Below are 24,692 nucleotides of genomic sequence, written 5' to 3'. Positions count from 1 at the left end.
CCAGGTCAGGACAGCATTTTTGGCCTTCTTCGTGCCGAGTTGGTGGTTGGTGTCTGCATACAGAGATGTGCATGATAGATAGCATTTCCAACTTTCATGAGCTCACAGTCTATAGGTACGTCAGTTTCAGTGTTCTGTGCTAATGTCTTGATAGTTAGGTGTAGGGCATAATGAGAACACTGGGAGGTAACTCACCCAGCGTAAGAGGTCGGGAAAGGAATCTCAGTGCATGTGACATTTGAGATGAAACTGGAATGGCAAAACCCAGGAAAAGCATTGGGAAAAAACTGTTTTCAAAGCAAGAACTCAAGGGCTTGGAGTGTCAATGGTCATCAGAGGGCGGTAGTATGGTCCTGCTGCCATGTGAGCAGAGGACGTCCACAGCAAGCCAATGAACCTGGAAAAGCCACAGGAGCAGACCCTGGAGGCTTCTGTCCACCTGCTGAACTGGTTGGTCTTTTTCAGATGAGATCGGGCATGTTCAGGGTGGTATGGCTGTAAACAATGCTTGGACTTTTACAGATATCAACCAAGTTACTTAATTTTTCTGTCACTTTCAAGGTGATTGAATTTCATTTGTTTTCTCTGATATCAGAGGGCACAGGAATAGATTTATAGGAATTATTCTAGGCAAACAAGAATATCTCAATAGATTTGAGATAATGGATGGGCCTTCAGTGTGGAGTTTTAAGCAGGCCGTGATGTGGTCAGGTTTGCATTTCCTGAAGTGTTCTGTTGTGCTTCCAAGTTGGTGAGTTGATCTAATGAAACTTCAAATGGAAATGTATTGCTCCTTAATAGAAAATACAATTTATTTGCATTTGAACAATAACTATTGGATTTGAATATACAATGCATTAAATGTTTTGTGTTGTTTGGCTTATAAAAAGGTTTTGAAAAAGGAATTCCGGTCTTTTCTGCATCTTTTTCCCATCTATAATATATAATTAAATTTTTAAAATGCTCTTATTCGATACCAAAACATAACTGTGGGAAGAACACCCTATTTAATAAATGGTGCTGGAAAAACTGGCAAGCCACATGTAGAAGAATGAAACTGGATCCATCTCTCTCACATTATACAAAAATCTACTCATGCTGGGCGCTGGTGGCTCACATCTGTAATCCCAGCACTTTGGGAGGCCGAGGCAGGTGGATCATGAGGTCAGGAGTTCAAGATCAGCCTGGACAAAATGGTGAAACTCCATCTCTACTAAAAATACAAAAAAAAAAAAAAATTAGCCAGACATAGTGGTGGGTGCCTATAATCCAGCTACTGTGGAGGCTGAGGTAGGAGAATTGCTTGAACCCGGGAGGTGGAGGTTGCAGTGAGCTGAGATTACGCCATTGCACTCCAGCCTGGGCAACAAGAGCAAAACTCTGTCTCAAAAACAAAACAAAACAAGCAAACAAAAAAAGAAAATGTGGCATGTATACACCATGGAATACTACTCAGTCATAAAAAGGGACAAAATAATGTCTTTTGCAGCAACTTGGATAGCGCTGAAGACCATGATTCTAAGTGAAGTAACTCAGGAATGGAAAACCAAATGTCATTTTGTTCTCACTTAAAGTGGGAGCTAAGCTGTGAGGACACAAAGACATACAGTGATATATTGTCTTTGGGGACTCAGGAGGAAGGTGGGAGGAGGGGTGTGTGATAAAATAAAAACTAGATATGGGGTACAACATACACTACTTGGGTGATAGGTACACTAAAATCTCAGACTTCACTGCTGTATAAGTAATCCATGGAACCAAAAACCACTTGTACTCTAAAAGCTATTGAAATAAAACGTATTTTAAAACATTCTTATTTGACCTGTGTTGTGATTTTGTATTTTAGGTTCTTGCATAAAAATAAAATATGCAAACAGAGGATTGCAGCACAAACATATAAACTTAAATAACCACAGGAAGAGACCATAAATTGATTCCAAAAAGCATATATCTATATTAGCCTTACTAATTCATAGCTGCATCTCACACAGGGAACACAGATTGGCTTGTCTTATAATTTATTTCCACATGTCTCAGACGTCAGTAAATAATTTTCCTATTTGGAAAAATACAGAACTGGGAAGAGAACACCTGGGTTCTGATCAATAGTTGTTGGTCCAGTCTTTTGACTTCTTTGTAATTGGTTTTTAAAAATGGGAGAATAATGCCTTTCTTGTCTAATAAAGATTGGTATGAGGCTCAAGTTTTGTAGCGTATGGGATTCCTCTGACAGCCGTAATAAAAATGACATAATAAATATGCGACAATTTCAAGGTGAAACTGAGTAGAAGAGTCAAGGCTACTGGTTCACATGTCTGTCAAGAATCGGACATTCAGCAATTAAGCTCTTGAATAAGTGAATACGTGTGCACCTCCACATTTTGACAAACACACACATTAAAAAATATTTAAGTGTCAAAATCATCAAGGATCTTAAATTATCAAAATGCATTTAGGAAAGCAGTCCATAATTCTGACTATTGAGAGGTAAATAGAATTAGTTGCACTGTCTGTATCCAGTTGTCAATATAGTCAAAAAATAGACTGGGCATGGTGGCTCATGCCTGTAATTCCAGCACTTTAGGAGGCCGATCATTTGAGGTCAGGAGTTCAGGAACAGCCTGGACAACATGGCAAAACCTCTTCTCTACAAAAATATAAAAATTAGCCAGGCGTGGTGGCACGTGCCTATAATCCCAGCTACTTGGGATGCTGAGGCAAGAGAATTGCTTGAAACTGGGAGGTGGAGGTTGCAGTGCTGAGATCATGCCACTGCACTCCAGCCTGGGCAACAGAGTGGGACTCTGCCTCAAAAAAAATATATATATATATACATATATATAGTCAAAAAATAAAAATAAATGGTAGGGCGGGGGGCAAGAGGAGGGAGAGTATCAGGACAAATAGCTAATGCATGCAGAGCTTAAAACCTAGATGACAGGTTGATAGGTGCAGCAAACCACCACACATATATCTACGTAACAAACCTGCATGTTCTGCACATGTATCCTGGAACTTAAAGTAAAATAAAAATAAAAGTAAAAAAGCGAATCTCCCCCTGCCATGTGTACATAGAAATGCCATTTCTCCTGACTCTCTGATGACACCTTGCTTACATATTTACCTAATTTTACCCTCATTCATTCAAACTCATCATTTGTAATAACCGGGCTTTAAAGGGGGATTTATCAGAATGTAGACGTGTTCTACGAGGGATATTCACTTTTGGTTGTGTAGGAGGTTGAGAAAATACAGGAATTTTCAGAATTAGGATTTAGCTTTAGGTGTGAATGTTGCCAGGTAAACAGGAGTCGGCAGAAGGGGGCAGGGTGCTGCCACAGGTGTCTGTGGTCCGGGACAAGTTACTTAACTGTGTGAAAGAAGGGTCTTTGGCCAGGTGTGGTGGCTCATGCCTGTAATTCCAGCACTTTGGGGGGCCGAGGCGGGTGGATCATGAGGTCAACAGATCGAGACCATCCTGGGCAACATGGTGAAACTCCGTCTCTACTAAAAACACAAAAATTAGCTGGGCATGGTGGCGAGCCCCTGTAGTTCCAGCTCCTCAGGAGGCTAAGGCAGAAGAATTGCTTGAACCTGGGAGACAGGTTGTAGTGAGCCGAGATCGTGCCACTGCACTCCAGCTTGGTGACAAAAAAAAAAAAGGTATTTGTTCTCATGTTTTTGGGCACACCCTCCACCTGATTTCCCAACTCTTGACATGGAAGGGGCTCTGGAGGGGGACCTGGTGGAGGGAGCGGGAGGGCACACAAGCTTCTCCTCCATGGTTTCTCATTCACGTTTCCCTTGAGCTGCTCAGTCTGGGGATCTGCTGGGTGCTTTTCTTTTAAATGAAGCCCAAGCAACAAACCTCTTAGGTCTTCCGAGATAGTATCCGTTTCCAATAGTAAGGATAGAAAGAAAATACAAAGAACTTACAACTTGCCTAGTGTTTACAGTTGACCTGAGGTAAGTAGGCTGGGACCACTCAAGACTCCTTGCCCAGTTTCTCGCCTCTTTCCCACTGAGCAGGACTCCTTCTCCATCACCAGGACCTTTCCTCTAACATCTTCTCTCTCACCGAAAGTCCAGATTTAAGTTCCCAACCCCTCGAGTCCACTTGTTGGTAGAATGAGAAACTCTGATCTTCCCTAGGAAATGGGCAAGGCTGTAGACCATCATACAATATAGGTTTCACTTTTCTTGGGAAGTATCTTCACTCTTGGAGTAAGAAGCCTCGTTTACTACACAGATCCAACCTTACTGTCAGTCACTATATAACCTGCATCAAATTATACACATCAAGTCAAGAAAGGCTCTTTCTTTCGCACTCACATGGACAGAGAACATATTGTTCAATAGGATCTATTTTGGTCAAAATCCCTGCAAGCTTTACATTTTCTTCTTTCTCTGGATTGGATGGGGTTGCAGCAGAAATAATTTTGTACTTAATTTGTACTTTAACTTTGCAAATGGCAGGACTGCAGCTTCCAGAAAAGGAGAGCACACAGAAGCCGGACTTGTGAGCTTGGCTTACTGGAAAAGAATATGTTAAAGAGACAACAAAGAGATAACTGATCTTCAAATCTTCCGGGAGAAAATCCACCCTATCTAGCCCGAGGGACGCATGCGTGGGAAGGGTTGACCAAACTGTCTCATTCCCCTTCCCAGGACTCTTCCTCTTCAGGAAAGGACCACACATGGCAGAGAAGAGACTGAACTCATGATTTCAGCCTGGGGTATTTTTCCATATTCTATATTTGTTATTTTGAAATTAAAAAATTACAAATCTGTCCTTGGCTACAGGGTACTCTAAATATAATAGCCTTATGTTCATGTTTGAAGGCAAAAAAAAAAAAATCTACCTTCACTTAATGTGACTACAGGATCTCTAACAACTAGAGTATAACAGTCTGTCACAAGTGTATTGGATGTTTCAGTTTGCCAGACCTGTCATGATAAATTAATTACAGGATGTTGCAGAAATGGCAAAGCTCCAGCAGCATCTTGCATAGTTTAATATAGACCCATTTCCCCATTTCAATGTATTTGTGGTTAGATAAATCCTCAGAAATTTACAGCTGCTATAGACTAGTTTATTATGTACTCTGCCTGCACACATGATAAGTACAAGAATTTGATGTGCTTAAAGTCCATAGATTTTACTGATATTTCTTTACCACCATGGAAATATTTAGTTGCTAAAAGTAGCATCAGTAGATACTTCCGAACATTAACTTTTGTCTAATAGGCAGGGATGGTTAAACACATTACTGTGCTTAACTTTTATTAAAGAATCATAGCTCAGGGAAAATTATGTGGAGTATTTATACAGAATGGCCTTGTGAACAAATTTAAGAAAAAACAAAAACAACAACAACAAAAAACTACTGATTCTTGGCTGAAAATTTCAGAAAAACCAAACTGAAGCTACCAAACTTTTCTCCAGCGAACCTTCTTCCTTTAGTCTCGTGACCACTTTGCGCAAGCTTCAGTTGCTTATTTTTGCTCTAGCAGAAAGTTATGTTCCTTAACTTCTTGCTTTTACCTCCTTTCAGACTCTACTTTTTTTTTCTTATCTTCACTGACATCTCCACTCCAAGCAATGTTAAGAAATCATCCTTTGGGAATATTTGAGTTTACCTATATAAATATAAGGAAACCATTCTTAAATTTTCTTCTGTTATATTTTTTCATAGGGCTCAAATGATTTTTATGAAGAAATGAACTATAATGAGTAAAAATCATATTGTTTAGTACTTTTAGAAATAACACTGAAGTATATAGTTGGACCATTTTGACCTAAGCGATGAGGTGGAACATAAATTATATGTGGTGTTTGTGTGTATCTCTCTCTCTATATATATATACATACAAATACACACACACACATATGCCTTTTTTTTTTGATTGAGGAGAAACTAACAGTGTTGATTCTTAGCAGCACTAGCCTCCCTAGCTTTTTGAGACGAAAATAACCTATCTATAATCGGTGAATTTGAGGTGTTAGAAGAGCAACTTTAGAAAACAGAGTGCTCACAACATATGCTTGATGTAGATTTGAAGGGGATCATTAGAAAAACAGCATTCTTTGTGTTTACAAAACAAATGTTTTTGTTATCCAGTTCCCGCCTTAGCTTAAAGTATTTCCTATTCACCTTAATAATTAGAGCAGAAGGATATGATGAATGAAGTGCCTCATTACCAAGTTTGCTTCCTGGGTCTCCGCAGAGAGTAGCTGTCTGCTTTTGCCTAGTTAGTCCATTGTCAACCCTAAATGATGCTGACATTCAATTCTCCTGCAGATAATTGTGTCCATCCATAGATTGAGTTCTCCAGTCAACACAGCTTTTTGATTGACATGCTTCTTGATGTTTTTATTATCTCATATATGACTGGAATGGCGCCTTTTAGGTTTCTTGAATAAAATGTTACTGTACATGTAATTAGTTTGATTCTATAGAATCTGTTTCTTAAGGAAACATAATTATGGTATGGAGTAAAGGTTTACTAAAATAATTATGGGATAAACAAATGATCAGTTTTTTAAAAAAAAATTCGCTCAGATATATTTTATTTTATTTAGGTCACTGTTGAATGACAAACATTTGAGCTGTTTCTAGACCGAGTGTAGTCATAGGTACATGCCAACTGCTTCCTTAGTTACTCTCGGGAGGGCTGTCATCTCCAAGTATCAGCATTTCCTGGCCTCCCCTCCACAGCAACTGAGATCCAGGACTTCACAGGTCACCCAGTGGACCCTGACATCTCCATTTGCAGCTAGCAGTGACTGAAGGTGTGCCATTGGAGAAGTTACTTAATCTTCAAAACTTGGTTTCCTTAGTTACAGAGCAGGAAAGATTTTATCTGTCTCATGGATTTGATGTGAAGAGTAAATGAGGTCATGTACATGATAAAGTGAAGATTTGTTGAATATTTTCTGTACAGCCAATTAAATAGAAACAGACAAATATATAGCTTAAAACATTTGGATTGCTTAAAAGTGTTCCCATAATTCACTAAACAGATATGGGCATCAGATAGAAATATTTGAATACATCTAAAGTGTAAGGTCATAAATTTTTGTTATAGTTTCTAGAGCTTCCTAACTCTTAAAAATATTTGTGGTTAAATATATGGCTGAGGTGACAACATGTCACATGAAGCTATAAAATGGTAAGTTATTTCTCAAATATAGTCCTGCTGAGAGCTTCCTAAAAATATCTTTCTTTAATTAAACTCTTCTATAATTTAAACATAATATTAAGGTCAAGTATTCATTTTTATGTGAGAGAAACCCTGCACAAGACTTCAGAAGTACCAAGTGTTAGCCATTTAAAAGCATTGATTTCATTTAAAACATGCATTTTAAACATAGTTGTATTTATTGTGTAAAATATTTCATATATTAAACATTCTGTTTTTGAGACAGAGTTTCGCTCTTGTTGTCCAGGCTGGAGTGCAATGGTATGATCTTGGCTCACCAAAACTTCCACCTTCTGGGTTCAAGTGATTCTCCTGCCTCAGCCTCCTGAGTAGCTGGAATTAGAGGCATGCACCACCACTCCTGGCTAATGTTGTATTTTTAGTAGAGATGGGTTTCTCTATGTTGGTCAGGCTGGTCTTGAACTCACGACCTGAGGTGATCTGCCTGTCTTGGCCTCCCAAAGTGCTGGGAATATAGGCCTGAGCCACCGCGCCTGGCCTAAACCTTTTAAAAACTTGATTTTTATTTTAGTTTTCCAATTCCTATACATAGTATCTTATCAAAACTGAAGAAACCTTAAATCTTCAAGACAGGATTGAATCAATAATTGGGAAGTATATTTCTAAGAATGTTTTAAAAATATTATTTAGATATAGAAGAAAATAGTGTCAAATTGTTACTTATTTGGATAAAAGAGATGACATGGGATAAAATTCAATACCTTCAGAACAAAGACAAACCCAATTTGTTATAAGGAAATGTTTAATGCCGGACATCATGAAATGGATCCTAGCATCTGATTTTCTGCTTGATTATATTCTGGAGGGCACAGTCATGATCTCCCCCCACTCCATCTCATCTCAGATTGCATTTTATTAATCTAGTCATGAACATAACCCCAGTCTTATTTTGTCACCAAGACAAAGGAGAAAAGGACTGGGCTTTCAGTAGAGTCAAATTTTCCTGTGTTTGCTTCAACCGCTATTTTTATCTTTAGTAGCTGCAATATAAAAATAACCCTTTATTTTTCATATAAACATCAAGATCTTAGCAAATGCTTAGCTCCCCCGACATATTTTTCATCCATCTTAATTTAAATTATTTCTAAAACTGTTGAAGTTATGTGTGATTGAATCAGAAAATCAACACACATCCCAAAATTATGAGATGAAACGGCAGAGAAACAAATATTTTTATTTTTAAATTATCAAGTGCATTCACAAGACAGATAAAAAGAAGCTTGTACAAGAGTGACTCAAGCTGGCTGGGCCCAGCTGTACCTGATGCACAGACTTATGCATTCAGAACAATGAAAACTTAGTGCCATCAGAACAGGCTTCTGGGTTCACAGCTGCAGGCTTCAGCAGTTATCAGTGCCACTCAACACTTTCCGAAATGCCTTTTTTTTTTTTTAAAGTTCTACACAGCAGAGACATGTTTACCAATTTTTATGCCTCTTCAACATGTGCAGGGATAAGAGCCAAATATATTTTTACTAGAAGATATTTCACACTGGGTATACATCTGGGCAAAATTTATACCTCAATGACCAACATTGTTTTTCTCACTTCTTATTTTAATGGGATTGATTGTCTAATTTGGAAAATAAGTCTTTCTAATTTTCTATTAGTTTTCACTTTCTTGGTGTTAAATATTTTATCAGCAGACCTTATCACACAGTTGAGAAAGGAGAAAAGTCAAGAAAAGAGCAAAAAATGAATACCGCTATTATATCAAACTTCAAAACATACAGTCTATAATAATGACACTATTATTCTGGAACTTAGAAATACATAATAATGCATTATAATAATGTAAAAATATTAAGACTAAAATAAATATTAAACAATGTAAGTCTACAAAAAAGGTATATGCTTAAATATGAAATGCCTTTTTTTTAAAAAAGTAAAAGACATTTGGAACACTGTTGCCAGTCCAGCCAAAAGTCACTTTTAGTTTAGCTGTATGAAGTTACCCATATGATTTGTTCTTAAGAAACACAAAATTTTAATTTGAAAGTAAATTGTTTTCTTTTAATGCTTTTGTTACTGTGACCACTTTGAATACACCATATTCTAAAGCTCCTCATCTTTTTTTGGAGACAGAGTCTCGCTCTGTCATCCAGGCTGGAGTGCAATGGTGTGATCTTGGCTCACTGCAATCTCTGCCTATCAGGTGCAAGCAATTCTCCTGCCTCAGCCTCCCAAGTAGCTGGGATTACAGGCACCTGCCACAACGCCCGAGTAATTTTTGTATTTTTAGTAGAGATGGGGTTTCGCTATGTTGGTCAGGCTGGTCTTGAACTCCTGACCTCAGGTGATCTGCTCATCCTGGCCTCCCAAAGTGCTGGGATTACAGGCGTGAGGCATCGCACCCAGCCAGCTGCTTATCTTTTAAATACAGTAAATTTCAAAAGCAGATACTTCATATTCTGGCCATAACATCACAAATATAACCACATTACCGATATAATAATATTAAATGCTTACTTAACAGACATCCTAACAATGCAAACACCTTTTATTCACATTTGCTGAGTAGCAATTATAGTGTTTTCTTCTTTAGTTTTCCAACACTGGTAATGTAATTATGATGCAACTACTAATAATACAAGTACCGATACTTTGACCAACTAACAATCACAACGGTATATAACAATCAAAGGCCACATTGATTTTTCCACCCACAAGTTGATTCTGATTTTTCTAGAGTCATTCACAAGGACAACAAGTAATGGATCCTTTCTTCCTCTTTAGTGTCTGAAAATTCTGAACTCTGAAAAGAAATTCCATTTGGTTTGTCACTTCACCTCTGTGCATTTGGGTATCTCTTCACTTTTCTTCAATTCTTTACTAGAGAGAAAAATATACAAAATGTACTAAATAAACTTGAATGATGTCTTCTGATTACCACCAAATCTCAGTGTGCTCAGGCAACAGCACAGGTAATAAAAGACACTGTGTAAAACGCAAACACATACAAACACACACAACCAAATAAGACCCAAATACTAATTACCTACTTTCTAGTTTGCCTCTCAAATATATTACTTGTATCATTAGCAGTTGTTTAAGGTCTGCTCCTGCACTGACAGGTTAATATAAGCAAAAAAGAAATATAATTCCCAAATACAGACACTAAAAACTGCAAATCAGGAGTAACTTCCAGAAATTAAGAGCAGGCAATAAGAGTATATAAAATTCTTCATTCAGTGGGGGAAAAAATTCTCATGGATGATATTTCAGGGTCAGTGATTCAAAAGGATATAGATAATTTTACTAAACAGCATTCTTTCATTTAGTCTATGGCTGTGCCTACTTTTATATAATTAGGTTATTACATTTTTCAAATCAATTAAAAATTGGGTTGTCTCATTTTTGATTGATCGAGATAGTGACAATTAAGCATCTAGATGTGGCTTTGATGTAAAACAAATATACCATTCAGAAAAATCAAGAATCAATATGCGATGAATCAAGAAGTTGCTTCCTTAGAGCATGTGTAGCATTTGCACTACAACTAGTGTGTGATAAACTAGTGGGGCTGAGCCTAACATTTTTTAATGCAATCATTCATATGGCATTGATGAGTTCTGGACTCACACAAAAAGGTTACTATCTTTCTTCTAAAGACAAAGGTTTAACAACTGGTTGTCCTTAGAAAACACACTTCAGTTTCAGAACGATGGCAAGTCTGGTTAAGGTCAATTCCATCGACTACTCCTGAGAAAAGTGACAGCCGGCACATGGTGGCAAGAAAGGGCAGCAGCTAATCATTCCCAAAGGGCTTTCCCTGGGGGGCACAGGAAGGATAGGGAACACCTGTGCTGTAAGCAACTGGCCCAATCTTAAATAAATGGTGGCACTATCTTCATATAAAAAACATTTACACATAGGGGCAAAAAATTCTTTTGTCAGTTGATGTTTCTTGATTTTAAATTTGTTAAATAGAGTGACTCCAGGTAAGCTTTATATATAGAAGCCCCAAAATATGTTCCAGTGACACTCATGAAAGCAAGTGAAGCTGAGTAGAAATGGTACAGATACAGCATGCCAAGGTATAATATCACTAGGGGCAAAAAGGTGTCCCAGTACATATACAGAAAAAGTACGTAAAACTTTCGCCAAATTAGGATCTGATAAAAATGGAAAAGAAAGTAGTTTCAATGAAGGCTGGGCTAAAGTCAGACAGAGACCACATAAACTTCTGCGAAAGGCAGTGAGGAGGGCAAAAGGCTCTTAGAGGAAGAATAAGGCAAAACAAAGTGAGAGGAAGAGTTCATGGTAGTGGGAGGGCAAAAAAGAAGAAGAAAAACAGAAAAGGGAAGAGGGAGATGGGGAGAGGAACAGCTGGAAATTAGTGAGATGGATCCTGCACGTGCAGAAGATGTAGGACAAGTGAAATCAATCAGGTGGAGACTGCACTGTGAGAAGTAAACAAAGAAGCGGGAGGACCTTTGGGAGAGGAACCCAAATAGAAATTCAACCAGAAAAATCTAAAGCAGGCAGCAAAGATAACATCTTGGAGGGAAATGATTCAGACTTAGAAGAGGAAGAAACACACTGCATAGAGAATGACAAAGATGGCGCATAAAAGGGAGAAAAGAGACAGAATAAAAGATGGTCAAGTGCACACTTTGGACAACTGGCAGCTCCCTTCTGTTGATGAGGGGAAAATCAAGAGTAGTATACTGGCTTAATGAACGCTAACAGCAGAGGGACCTGAAAGCTAGGAGACAGCAGGGATATGTTGAAAGAGGGAGAAAACAGCTAACCAAAAGACAAGAATAAATGCAAAGCCATTCCTTCTCTATCTTTTCATAAAATATGTCTGTAATCTAATAGAGGAAGAAAGTAACAAAGCAAAGCTGTTTTTAAAGGTCTTGCAATGAAAAGAGAAACATTCTTAGCAAGCTTATGAAAACAACTATGAAACTAGGTTAGTGTTTGTGTGTATGTTATATCTGGGGAATAAGATTCATAAAAATATTGGGCTGTGGCCAGGCATGGTGGCTCATGCCTGTAATCCCAGCATTTTGGGAGGCTGAGGCGGGAGAATCACTTGAACCCAGGAGTTGGAGGTTATAGTGAGCCGAGATCACACCACTGCATTCCAGCCTGGGCAACACAGCAAGACTCCCTTTCAAAAAAAAACACCAAAAACCAAAAACCAAACCAAACCAAACCAAAACAAAAACATGCAACAAAAAAACCTGCCTTACCCCCACAAGACATTTAATCCAATAGATCTTTCCTGAAGGTTTATTTCTGTGGCAAGACACCAGCCTAAATGCAGGGGAGGAAAAATTGAAGTATGTATTAAATAATAGCCCCTGACTAGAAACACTGCCCATATAATCAGAGTTAACAGACAAAGCAATGTGTAAGAGAAACAACCCTGAACTTGGGGCAAGAAGATTAATTCCTAGTTTAGGCACTTTGCAGCTTTAACTTTGAGAACCTGATTTCTTTGAATGTAGGAACAACGGGCTATATTAGAAAATTTCTAAAAATTACACTCAGTTTGAAAGAAATGATCAAGTAGTAAATATACACTAAGTAGATAAATTAGAAAATGCACAAAGTAAAATAGAGGGAAAAAAATCACTATGATCTTACTACTCAGATAATTATTGTCTTTTGGTATATAGTATACAAACTATTTTATAATAATTTTTACTTAAAAATCATAAACATCGTTTCACATCTATAAAATATTTCCATAATATGAATAACCATATCATATTCTGTCATACAAATATTTCATATTTTAATCAATCCTTTATTTAAAGAATACTGCTCAAAGGAGTAGCCTTTTAACTAAATCTCTCCATGTATACTTGAATATTTTCCTATAAGAGATTCCTTGAAGTTGAACTGTCAGGTCAAAGGAGATGAACACTTTGGAAACTTAAAAAAAAAACCAAACCCCAACATATTACCTAATCATACTCCACAAAGAATGGATCAATTTTATAGTATTACCAGCAGTGTAAGAGGGAACCCGTGTCCCATTTTCTCATCACTACTAGGTATGCATCATAAGTTTGAAACTTGCCATTTTGAAAGGGTAAACACCATCTCATTTTATTGTTTTAATTTTCATTAATTTCTTCACTAGATGGTAAACATTTTCCATGTCTGTTGCCACTTATAATTTATCCCTTTAAGAATCATTTAAGGTGAAACCCCGTCTCTACTAAAAATACAAAAATTAGCTGGGCGTGGTGGCACGTGCCTGTAGTCCCAGCTACTCAGGAGGCTGAGGCAGGAGAATTGCCTGAACCCAGGAGGTGGAGGTTGCGGTGAGCCGAAATCGCGCCATTGCACTCCGGCCTGGGAAAAAAAAAAAAAACCCTCTCTCAAAAAAAAAAAAAAAAAAAAAAAAAAAGAATGTCTTGTGTATATCTTTGCCTATTTTTCTACTGGTGTATTTTTTTTCCATGTTGAAAAAGCTCCTCTTAGAGCTTTTTGTTTGTTAAGAGTATTACTCCTGGCCAGGCTAGGTGGCTCAAGCCTGTAATTCCAGCATTTTGGGAGGCCAAAGCAGGTGGATCGCTTGAGGTCAGGAGTTTGAGACCAGCCTGGGAAACATGCAAAACCCTGTCTCTGCTAAAAATACAAAAATTAGCTGGGAGTGATGATATGCACCTGTAGTCCCAGCTACTTGGAAGGCTGAGGCAGGAGAATCACTTGAACCTGGGAGGTAGAGATTGCAATGAGCTGAGATAGTGCCACTGTAGTCTAGCCTGGATGACAGAGCAAGATGTTGTCTCAAAAAAAAAAAAAAAAAAAAAAAAAGAAAGAGTATTACTCTTCTATAGGTAAATCTCTTCCATCTCAGGTTATTGTTCATTTAAAATTCTATGACATTTTTTCTGTTTGACCTGCATAATTTTAAAGTTTCTGTTATTAAAAAACCTGTTTTATAATGTTTTCCAATTCTGATATCAAGGTTAAAAATCATTCCTTAGCCCATGATTATACAACTATTCATCTATATGCTTCTGTACAATTAGATTTTAGAGTTCTAAAACAGAAAAATAAAAATATGAAAAATTTGAATCTAGTTCCTACAAAATGACAAATTCACGAATGTGTACATGAAGAGCTTTGTAACATTTCACTTTCAACAGACAAATTTCACTTTTACTCAACAGAGAAAAGGCCTTTTGGGAGGCTTTTTCTGCCTTTCTAATACCCCAACACCTAACACCCAAAACACATTTTCCCTCCGGTGTGCCTCAGTGGAAAAAGTGGCCACTCTTGAGCTGTAATCCTCTGGATTTCCTTAGGCCCCCATGGACTACACTCTGCTCCGACACCTCTGATAGCTCCTTCTCAAGGGGCTCTTTCCTCTCAGTTTGTAACTGTCTTGTCATTCCCCTCTTTATAATGATCTTGTCTATAACCTGTGTTTTCTACTAGTTATTGCCTAGCTTTTTCTTTCCTTTAAATTCCAGCTTCTAAAGAGAATAAGATTATTCTTACAGTCTTTTACTGTTTGGCTGGAGACAATCTGATTTACGCTTCCGGGTTCCTCCATCAAAACTACCTTTTCCAAGGTCACAAATGTGGCTTCTTGGTTACAGATCCCAAAGGGAACTTGTCAGTCCTTACTTTACTTTCCTCTCTCTGGTGTTTGTCCTTGCTGACCATGCTTTCCTAAGTCTTTTCCTGTTGATAATATAGCACAACTTTCTACTGGTTTTCCTCTTACCTCTATTAGAGCGACTTTTTGGCCTGCTTGCTTATTCTTCCTCACCTGTGTATCCATTATGTGCCCTCGGTCCTCATGGCTCTGTTCTTTGCCCATTTCAGAACTACAGGAGGGAAAGATCAGAAACAAGGGACCAATAAGAGAGCTGGGGTAAAAGCTCAGATGAGGCTTTGATCTAGGGGTATGGCAGTGGAAATAAAAAAGGGGGATACATGTGAGGACATAAGAGAAAAAAAATCCAGCAGCACTAATGAGTGGTTATAAACGGGGGTGAGAGACGGAATTGCTCAAAATAATGTAAATAGACAAATTGTTGGCTAGTTGGACTCCTTCTTAGCCATGATAAAGGGACAATAATAAAATACATGCCAAAATCTTAAACTATTATCTGTGGACTTACAGAATAGAATAAATTTCATTTCTCTCAGAAAAATATTAGATGCTTGGGAAAAATCAGAAAGTTTTATCAACTTAGATGGAAACGCACACATGTAAAAGTACAGGACATTAATTAATTACAAGAAAAGGAATGATGAAGTTTATATATAAAAAAGCTATAGGCTGGGTGTCGTGGCTCACCCCTGAATTCCCAGCACTTTGGGAGGCTGAGGCAGGCAGATCACCTGAGGTCAGGAGTTTGAGACCAGCCTGGCTAACATGGTAAAATGCTGTTTCTACTAAAAATACAACAAATTAGCCAGGCGTGGTGGCACTCCTGTAATCCCACGTACTTAGGAGGCTGAGGCAGGAGAATTGCTTGAATCCAGGAGGTGAAGGTTGCAGTGAGCTGAGATCACACCACTGCACTTGGGTAACAAGAGTATTTGTTGCAGCTTGGGCAACAAGAGCAAAACTCCGTCTCAAAAAAAAAAAAAAAAAAAAAAAAAAAGGCTGTAACATCCTTATCTGTGGAATGAGCAATGTAGCTTTCCAAATGATTCAATGGCAATAGCAAAATATAAAACAAATGTTTTGTGGTATACTTTATATTAGGAGAAAGCAAACACGAAAACAAAGAAACAAAAAGGAAAACTGAAGAATGGAAGAGAGTATCTTCTCCCTAAGTTGTCTAGGAATGGCGAGAAACACCAAAGAGGAGCTTGAAAAAGACGCAAGAATTTCAAAATCAAGTATTAAATAAAACTGAATAGAGATTCTTGTGAATCAAATATTATTTCCCCAAAATTCATATGTCGATGCCTGAACCCCTTAATGTAACTGTATTTGGAGACAGGGGCTTCTAGGGAGATAATTAAGGTTAAATGGGGTTAGAAGAGTGGGGTTCTAATCTAATAAGGCTAGTGTCCTTAGAAGAATACAAAGATGAAAGCAGAGCATGCTCTTTCTTACACAGAGATGAGCACATGTGAAGACACAATGAGAAGGGAGCCATCTGCAAGCCAGGAAGAGGGGCCTCACTGGAAACCAATCCTGCTGGCACCTTGATCTTGGGACTTCTAGGCCCCAGAACTGGGTGAAAATAAATTTCTGTAGTTTAAGTAATGAAGTCTGTGGTATTCTCTGTGGCACCCGGAATAGACTAATAAAGAAATGTATAAGTCAGTAAAATGAAGTCAGATGACTGAGAATGAAAAGGTCAGAAATTACAATGAAGAAAGGACAGTAAATTTAGAAAGAAATAGAATGATAAAGAACAAAGAAAAGGTTAAGTTCCGAAAAAAAGCACTGATAATACACAATCTTAATCTTTCTGAAGTGCACCCCTTTGGCCTTATTTCCAAGGAATCTATGTTCTAGACTGATAAGGTGAATAAGGGAAGCAAGCCAAAGATAATACAACAGAGACAATGATACAAGGGACTGTGGCAAACTGGAGAGAGGATGACTCATCTAAAGGGGGCAGTCCATCTCAGCTCATTGATGGATGTCAGGAAAGAATGTAGAGCTGTGGTCCAGAACTCTGGATTATTTTCAAGAAGTCAGAAATCTGCATTTCTTTTAGGTGAAATGTTTAAATATCTGGGCAGCTAATAAACTTAAGTGTGCATGTGCACGCACACATGCAACCCCATGCATACTTGCTGGTCTGAGGGTATCCCATGCACTGCTATACTTCCGTGCCTTAGCTCCTGGCTTCTAGGCCCTGTTCTTCTTGCTTACCCCCTGCCTATGTGGTCTTAAATGCTGTCTTACATCTTTGGGTTTCTCTGACCACTAAAGTCCACTATAGGAAGATCAGATGGTAGTGATCTCTTTTTTATCTCTCAAAATCTACACACAATCTATCAAAAAGCTATCTTGAAAATACATAGAACATCTAGACCTTTGCTTGTAGCCCAGGGTAGGAGGAACCAGATTTACCTCTTATCTAGAACAACAGTAATAATAATAATAAACTGAACAAAATACATGAAACAACAATTTTCAAGGTACTGAGCCACAGACAATGAGGATTTGCAAAAGGTCCCTCTCAAGTATCCAGCAGAGAGTTGACGAGTGCACACATCTGGGAAAAGTATTTGAGGCGTGGAACAGTGTTTATTCCCACCAGCAATGAACAGAACTGTCCCCGAGAAAGCCTGGACACTGGCCTTACCAGACAAAAACTTCAAATCCATAATTAAAAATGTGTTCAAAGAACTAAAGGAAACATGTCTAAAGAACTAATGTATGAGCAGTGTCTCACTAAATAGGGAATAGGAATAAAGAAACAGAAATTACACAAGGAGGAAGTAATACTAAATCTACACAAACTATTCCAGAAAATTGAAGAGGTGGGAATCCTTCCCAACTTGTTCCATGAAGCCAGCATTATCTCCTTATCAAAATCTGCTTAAGGTGTTACAAAAAAAAAAAAAAAAAAAAATTACAGACCCATATTTCTCATGAACAAAATTCAAGAAGTTCTAAAGGAAAAATCAGCAAATCAAATTCAACAATTTATAAAAAGGATAACACGTTAGTAAGTAGTGTTTATCCCAGGAATGTGAAGTTGGTTTAACATTGGGATATCAATGTAATTCACCATATTAAGAAATTTAAAAGCAAAAACCATAGATTACTTAACCAATGCAAAACCACATTTGACAAATCAAACATCTATTCCTGATAAAAAACTCTTAGGAAAGGGAAACTACCTAATAACGGGCATTTATAAAAAACTTAGAATAACATCATACTTCATGGTAAAAGATCAAATACTTTCCTATTCATTTCCCACATGATCAAGAACAAGACAAAAATGTCTATTCTCACTATTTTTATTTAACATTGTATTAGAGATTCTACCCAGTGTAAGAGGGCAAGAAAAAGAAAAAGGCACCCAGATTGTAAAGAAAGAAAATGGATTTTTATTTGCATGATTGTCTGTCTACATAGAAAACCTCATGGAATCTACTAAAAGCTATAAAAACTAACAAGTCCATTTAGCAGGATGGCATAAAACAAGATCGACATACAATAATCAGCAGTATTTCTATAAACTAGCGACAAATACCTGTAAACTGAAACTTAAAAACAATACCATTTACATATGAAATATGTAGTAATAAATTAACCAGGCCGGGCGCGGTGGCTCACGCCTGTAATCCCAGCACTTTGGGAGGCCGAGGCGGGTGGATCACGAGGTCAACAGATCGAGACCATCCTGGTCAACACGGTGAAACCCCGTCTCTACGAAAACTACAAAAAATGAGCTGGGCATGGTGGTGTGTGCCTGTAATCCCAGCTACTCAGGAGGCTGAGGCAGGAGAATTGCCTGAACCCAGGAGGCGGAGGTTGCAGTGAGCCGAGATCGCGCCATTGCACTCCAGCCTGGGTAACAAGAGCGAAACTCTGTCTCAAAAAAAAAAAAATAAAAAAAATAAATAAATAAAGACCTATACACTGTGTGTCCAAGACCTACATATTGAACTCTAAAAAACATTACCAAGAAAAATTAAAGAAGTTAAATAAATTAAATAAATGCAAAGATACATCATGTTAATGACTTAGATGACTGAATATTGTTAAAATGTCAATTCTCCCCAAATTAATATCTGAATTAATGCAGTATCAATTGGAATATGCTATAGAAATCGGTAAGCTAATTCTAAAATTCATTTGGAAACAGAATTCCAAATATTAAACAGTCAAACCAACTTTGAAAAGGACAAAGTTAGAGGACTTATACTAACCTGATTTCAAGACATGTCACAAAACTACTCAGTAATTAAGATAATGTGGTAGTGGCATAAAGATAAACAGAAAAATAATTGGCTGGGCGCCTTGGCTCACGCCTGTAATCCTAGCACTTGGGGAGGCTGAGGCGGGTGAATCATTTGAGGCCAGGAGTTTGAGACCAGTCTGGTCAGCATGGCAAAACCCTGTCTCTACTAAAAATACAAAAATTAGCTTGGTGTAGTGGGGTACGCCTACAATCCCAGCTACTCAGGTGGTTGAGGCAGGAGAATCGCTTGAACCCTGGAGGCGGAGGTTGCAGTGAGCCTAGTTCATGCCATTGCACTCCAGCCTGGATGACAAAGCGAGATTCTGCCTCAAAATAAATTAAAATAAAATAAATTTTAAAAACCCAAAAGAGAAATAGAAAAATAATAGTCCAAAAACAGACCCACATATATGTTAAGAGCTGATTTTCGGCAAAGATGCAAAGGCAATTCAGTTGAGACAGAGTTGTTTTTCAACAAATGATGCTGGAACGACTGGATACCCAAATGCAAAACAAAAAGAAAAAAAAAAAAAGAAAGTAAACTTTGATCCAAACTCAATCACATGTCACACACACAAATGAACTGAAAACAGTTCACAGACTTAAATAAAAAACTCTAAAACTTCTACAAGAAAACATAAGAGAAAACTTTAGTGGCTTTGGGTTGGCAGAGGTTTCTTAGATATACTACAGCATGATTTGTAAAAGAAAAAATTTGATAAATGGGACTTCAACAAAGTAAAAAATAGTTTATTCTTCAAAAATCACTGCTAAAAGAATAAAAAGGCAAAACAGAGAATTTTTAGGAAAGATGTCTGAGAATTAGGAAAAATTAGGAAAAATGTCTGAGAATCACATAGTTGATAAAGAACATATTTGGAATATATAAATAACTCTTAAAACTTAATAAAACAAACAACCTAATACAAATGAGCAAAAGATTTGAACAGGAATTTCACCAAAGAAGATGTATGCATGGAAGGTAAACACATAAAAGGATGCTTAACATCATTAGTTGTTAGGGATATGCAAAACCAAACCACAATGATGTATCTCTACATGTATTAGAATGGTTAACATTAGAAGGACTGACCATATCAAATACTGGTGAGGAAGCAAAACTCATACATGCTGGCAGGACTGTAAAATGGTACCATCGTATGGAAAACAATTTGGCAGTTTCTTAAAATGTCAAGCATAAACAACTATATAATCCAGCCATTCTACTCCTAGGTGTCACCCAAGAAAAATGAAAGCATAGCCTTCTTCAAAGCCTCTTTCAGTGATATGATGTTAAAACAAACAAACAAAAAAAACCCCATATGTCCATACAGAGACTCGTACATAAATGTTGATACTAGCTTTATTTGTAGTAGCCACAAAGACTTGCACATAAACGTTGACATTAGCTTTATTTGTAGCAGCCGCAAAGTGGAAATGATTCAAAGGTCCATCAACAAAGGTATATGAATAAACAAACCGTGGTATTTAAAACTCTAGACAGTGAGAGAAAGTAGATCAGTGATTATCAGGGGATGGGGTTTAGGGAAGGAGAGAAAGATACAGGAGGGCAAAATTACAAAAGAGCATCAGAAGTCTTGGAGAGATGGGTATGCTCATTACCTTAATTGTGGTGATGGTTAATGGGCATATCCCATCTCGAAACTTAAACCATGTCTTTAAATATGTGTAATTTATTTTATATCAAGTATATCTCTCTCTAAGTTAGAAATACACATGTACACACAAAATCTGACCTCTTCTCACTAACTTCATTGCTCCCATCTTTCTTCAAGGCACCACCACCAAGGCTCACCTGGATAATTTCAATATTATTTTAACTGGTCTCTCTGATTCAACCCTTGTCCATTAATGTCTATTCTTATCTTAAATGGCAGAGGGATTCTGTTAAATTGTAAGTCACTTCCTCTGTTTAATGGCTTCTTATTTCACTTGGTATAAAAGCCAAAAGTCTTACAATAGTATACAATGTCTTGTTACTGACTCTGATTTTATTCGATCTCTCCCACTTGCTTACTCTACTCAATCCTAATTTCCCTACTTTTCTTTGAGGGTAAAAGGCATGCTTCTGCTGCAGGGCATGCTGCACTTGTCTTCCACACACTCACATTAATCAGATCCCTGCCTCCTTCCACTTTTCTGAGGCCTTCTCTCACGCCCCTATTTACAACTGCAACCTTCATGTCACCTCTCCTTTTCCCTACCCATCCTGTATTTTTCTCCACAGTGTAGCACACATTTGGTGTAATTAGACATTTACTTATTTTGCATATAGGTAAAAACGTTAGCTCCTTAGAGCAGGGATTTTTATCTGTTTACTGCTGAATCCCCAGTGCCTAGAATTTTGGGTGTGACATGGTAGGTGCTCAGCAAATCTATATTTAGCAAATGACTGTATTCTGTGTCTGTCTTCCTTGCCACACTGGGCACTTCTACAATGTACAAGTTGTTTATCCTATCACTTGTCACTGCATTTCAGTGCCTAGTACAGCACCTTGAAGAGAGAGCAGATGATCACATTTTCCCAATTGGACTGATGCTCACAGATGAACCACTGACATCTTGAAAGGCAGATCCTAATCCTTCCTCTTTATGGCAATAGCATCAAGGTCTAGGACAAGACCAAATTCTTGATATAGACAAATAATGTTTGTTCAGGCTCCTATAAAATGCTGGGCAAATACAGCAAGACATGTCTCCTAGCCCCACCTTCCAATCATCAGCTGCCCTCAAAACACAATGCATTCTAGAGCCACAGTCTCTACCCTGTTTTTTTCTCCTACTATGAATCCCCAACTCCAAGTCACTAATCAGTCAGTCTCTCCCCGCTCTCTCCCCTCTCTTCATAGCTGTATGCTCCTTTAGGCTAGTTCTTTAGGCTAGTTCTTTCCCACATCACATCCAAATGCCCTCCCATGAGGAGGGCAAAAGCTCAATTGAAGCCTTACCTTCGTCTAGAAGCCTTCTCTAGCTATGGATACTCCTCCTGCCTTCTCATTCAGCTCTCTTCTGTAAGTACAATTTGCATCACATCATTTTACACCTAATTATATAATTTGTTGCCTTCTAAATGCTTCTTATTTCTACTTCCTCATCTGACCTGTAATGCTTCTTTAGCATCTCTCAATGCATCTGCCTCACTGCTGAGCACACTGTGAGGTCACACACATGACAATAAATGGTTTAATTTCAGAATCTAGGGGTGCGATGAGGGTGAGAAAAAGGCAGAAAATGGATAATCAAAGTAAAAATTTAGAAGAAAAGTGGCGAGTAGCAGGATTATTTTAGAATAAAAAATGTGGACTATAAACTACCTCCTCATAGAAAGAAAACAGAAATGAAAGAGCCTAGAATGGTTACTTTAAAGATGGAAAAAATATATAGTGGAGTGATAGGATACTTGGAATTGACATTTATAGCTGTATTATATTAAGAAGAGATTTCATTCATTTAGTTCAGATTTCAGGGTATAATAAAAGACTTTAATATAATATACTATATGAATTAACCTCTCTCTGAACAAAGCTGTTAATGAAATAAACAATGCTATGTTAAAAACCCAACAAAATTTAATATAGAGTATATTAGTGACTAAAGAACAATACTACCTACAGCAGCCTCATTACCAACTCAGACTTAGGCAGCAGATAATATATGAAGAACACCATGGGGCATGAGGTACAAAAGGTAGAAGTTTAAGATTTTCAGGAAAATATCTTTGTTAAATTAACCTATAGAAATTTCTTCTGTAGCTTTACTAAAATGTGTGTAAACTGCTTGCACAGAAGTGATTGACATTTTTCAAAAAAAAAAAAACGACAAGAAATTCAAGTGGAAAGTAATAAGAGGCTGTGTGGCTCATCTACATATATTGGTCAGCCATCTAATAACCAAATGTTACAAACTGAAAGGGCTGCAAAGAAACAAAAAATTATCCTATGTCCATTTACTTGGGTACAAGAAACTCATTTAGGTAAATCAAAGAAATGACTTCTTTGTACATACTGGGCTCTAGTGTTTCCACCATCAACTCGCCTACAGTTTTCAAGTCATGAGAAATCTATCTTAATTCAACCTTACTTCTAAGAAATTGTAAGTAGGGAAAGTCCAAAAGCTTTAGATGAACTTGGGCATTTAGACATATCTGAACTTCTCATGAAAATTTGTATTTTCAGAATCATCTTCAAAAAGAGAAGCTGAGCTATCCTGACATCCTTTAGAAGCTGAGATGCTTGTGAGGTTTTATTGAACTTTAATCTGGAAGACATGACATGGATCTCTGTATCTCGTGAAAACACGTATAAAATGTAGTCCAAGTGAGGTGTATGCAGGGGACATTTTTCCATTTGCATAATATTAAGTAACAATTTCTAAACATTTTTATGAAACACATTCAAAGACACCAAGAGCATGGTTCCCATGATGTGTTAAACAGGGTCTTTTTTTGGGTTGTTGAAACCGTCTGGCCTTATTGTTTCTAGCCTATTTTTTCTATGTGTAATCTACCGTTGAGTATAAGCTCCTTGGTGGTCAGTGACTGTTTATCTACTATTATGTAAAATTTTAATTGTCCAGAGACTGGAACTAAAAACACATTTGACAGATAACAGAAAAACAAGAAAGCATAAAACCTGGGGTGTGTGCTTGTACCATGTGACAGGCAGAGGGAAGGCATGGGAAGAACCAGAGACTGAAATCGGGGCCCTGTGTTCTGGGACTGGGTCTGAACCACATGCAGTAATCTGAGACAAGCCACAGCCTTTCAGATCTTGTTTTTCCATTTGAAAAACAAGGGTCAGAATACTGGTCTGTCCCTTTTCCAGGGATCCTTGAGAATCAAATGTAATAATGCAAGTGAATGTGCTCTGAAGCTATACAGGGCTATATATAGTTTCTTTCTCTTGAAAAGAAAGAAAACTTACAACAAAATGATACCTTACCTTGGAGTCTGTGAATACTCAATCTGATTAAAAAGGAAACCAACAACAACAACAACAAGCCAGTAGTCTGGGAATCAGGAGATTTAGGTCTTGGTCCAAGTGCTAACAAACATACCCAGTGAAATTTGCACAAGCCCTTTCCCTTTAGTTTTCTCAACTATAAAACAGAGAGATTATAGAAAGAATTTCTAAGGTATCTTCTAGATTATGATTCTGTGACTCTTAAAAATTACATTTGTCTTTCATCTGTACAATGAAATACTGTCTTATGAAATGCTGTATGGTTTTATTAGACAATTCCTATAAATAACTGTCATCGGAAGCAGAATTTTTGTATTGTAAGAGACATATAATTCTTCAAATTGCCAAAGCATATAGCAGGGTTAATAAGAACAAATATTTTCTCCAAGGAAACCCAGCAGGGATTGTCTGTGTGCATGTATGAGTAAGCAAGCACCCAGCAAATGCATGCAGGGGTGGCGGTGAAGGGGATGGGAGGGCATGTGGCTAAGCTGTTCAATGCTGTTATACTCCTGTTATATTTTGTTAGTGATGTAATGTGAATATAAAGTTTGGACATAATGGTAGATCCAAAAGATAATCTGAAGTAATAAAAATTGAGAAATATTTTGGGAAGGTT

General features: G+C 37.6%; 1 protein-coding gene across 7 annotated transcripts in view; it reads right to left on the bottom strand.

Annotated features, from left to right (window-relative positions):
* Positions 1-8,364: 8,364 nt before the first annotated feature.
* Positions 8,365-24,692, bottom strand: part of AHI1 (Abelson helper integration site 1) — a 214,049-nt gene continuing 197,721 nt past the window's right edge. For 2 of the 7 annotated variants that reach the window (XM_032274706.1, XM_032274710.1), the window contains 2 exons: positions 14,924-15,026; positions 8,368-10,056 (listed from right to left, as the gene is read on the bottom strand). In XM_032274706.1, coding sequence (XP_032130597.1) covers positions 10,054-10,056; positions 14,924-15,026 — 106 coding nt within the window. In that variant the 3' untranslated portion in view covers positions 8,368-10,053. Of the gene's footprint in view, positions 10,057-14,923; positions 15,027-24,692 lie in introns of all 7 variants that reach the window. The other 5 variants (XM_032274708.1, XM_032274709.1, XM_032274711.1 and 2 more) reach the window with 4 other exon arrangements.

This window comes from Sapajus apella, unplaced genomic scaffold (genome assembly GCF_009761245.1).
Source record: "Sapajus apella isolate SASKATOON/1434 unplaced genomic scaffold, GSC_monkey_1.0 scaffold6, whole genome shotgun sequence".
Taxonomy (NCBI): Eukaryota; Metazoa; Chordata; class Mammalia; order Primates; family Cebidae; genus Sapajus; species Sapajus apella.
The sequence above is the reverse complement of the archived record's forward strand: the minus strand, read 5'-3'. Positions and strand labels throughout refer to the sequence as shown.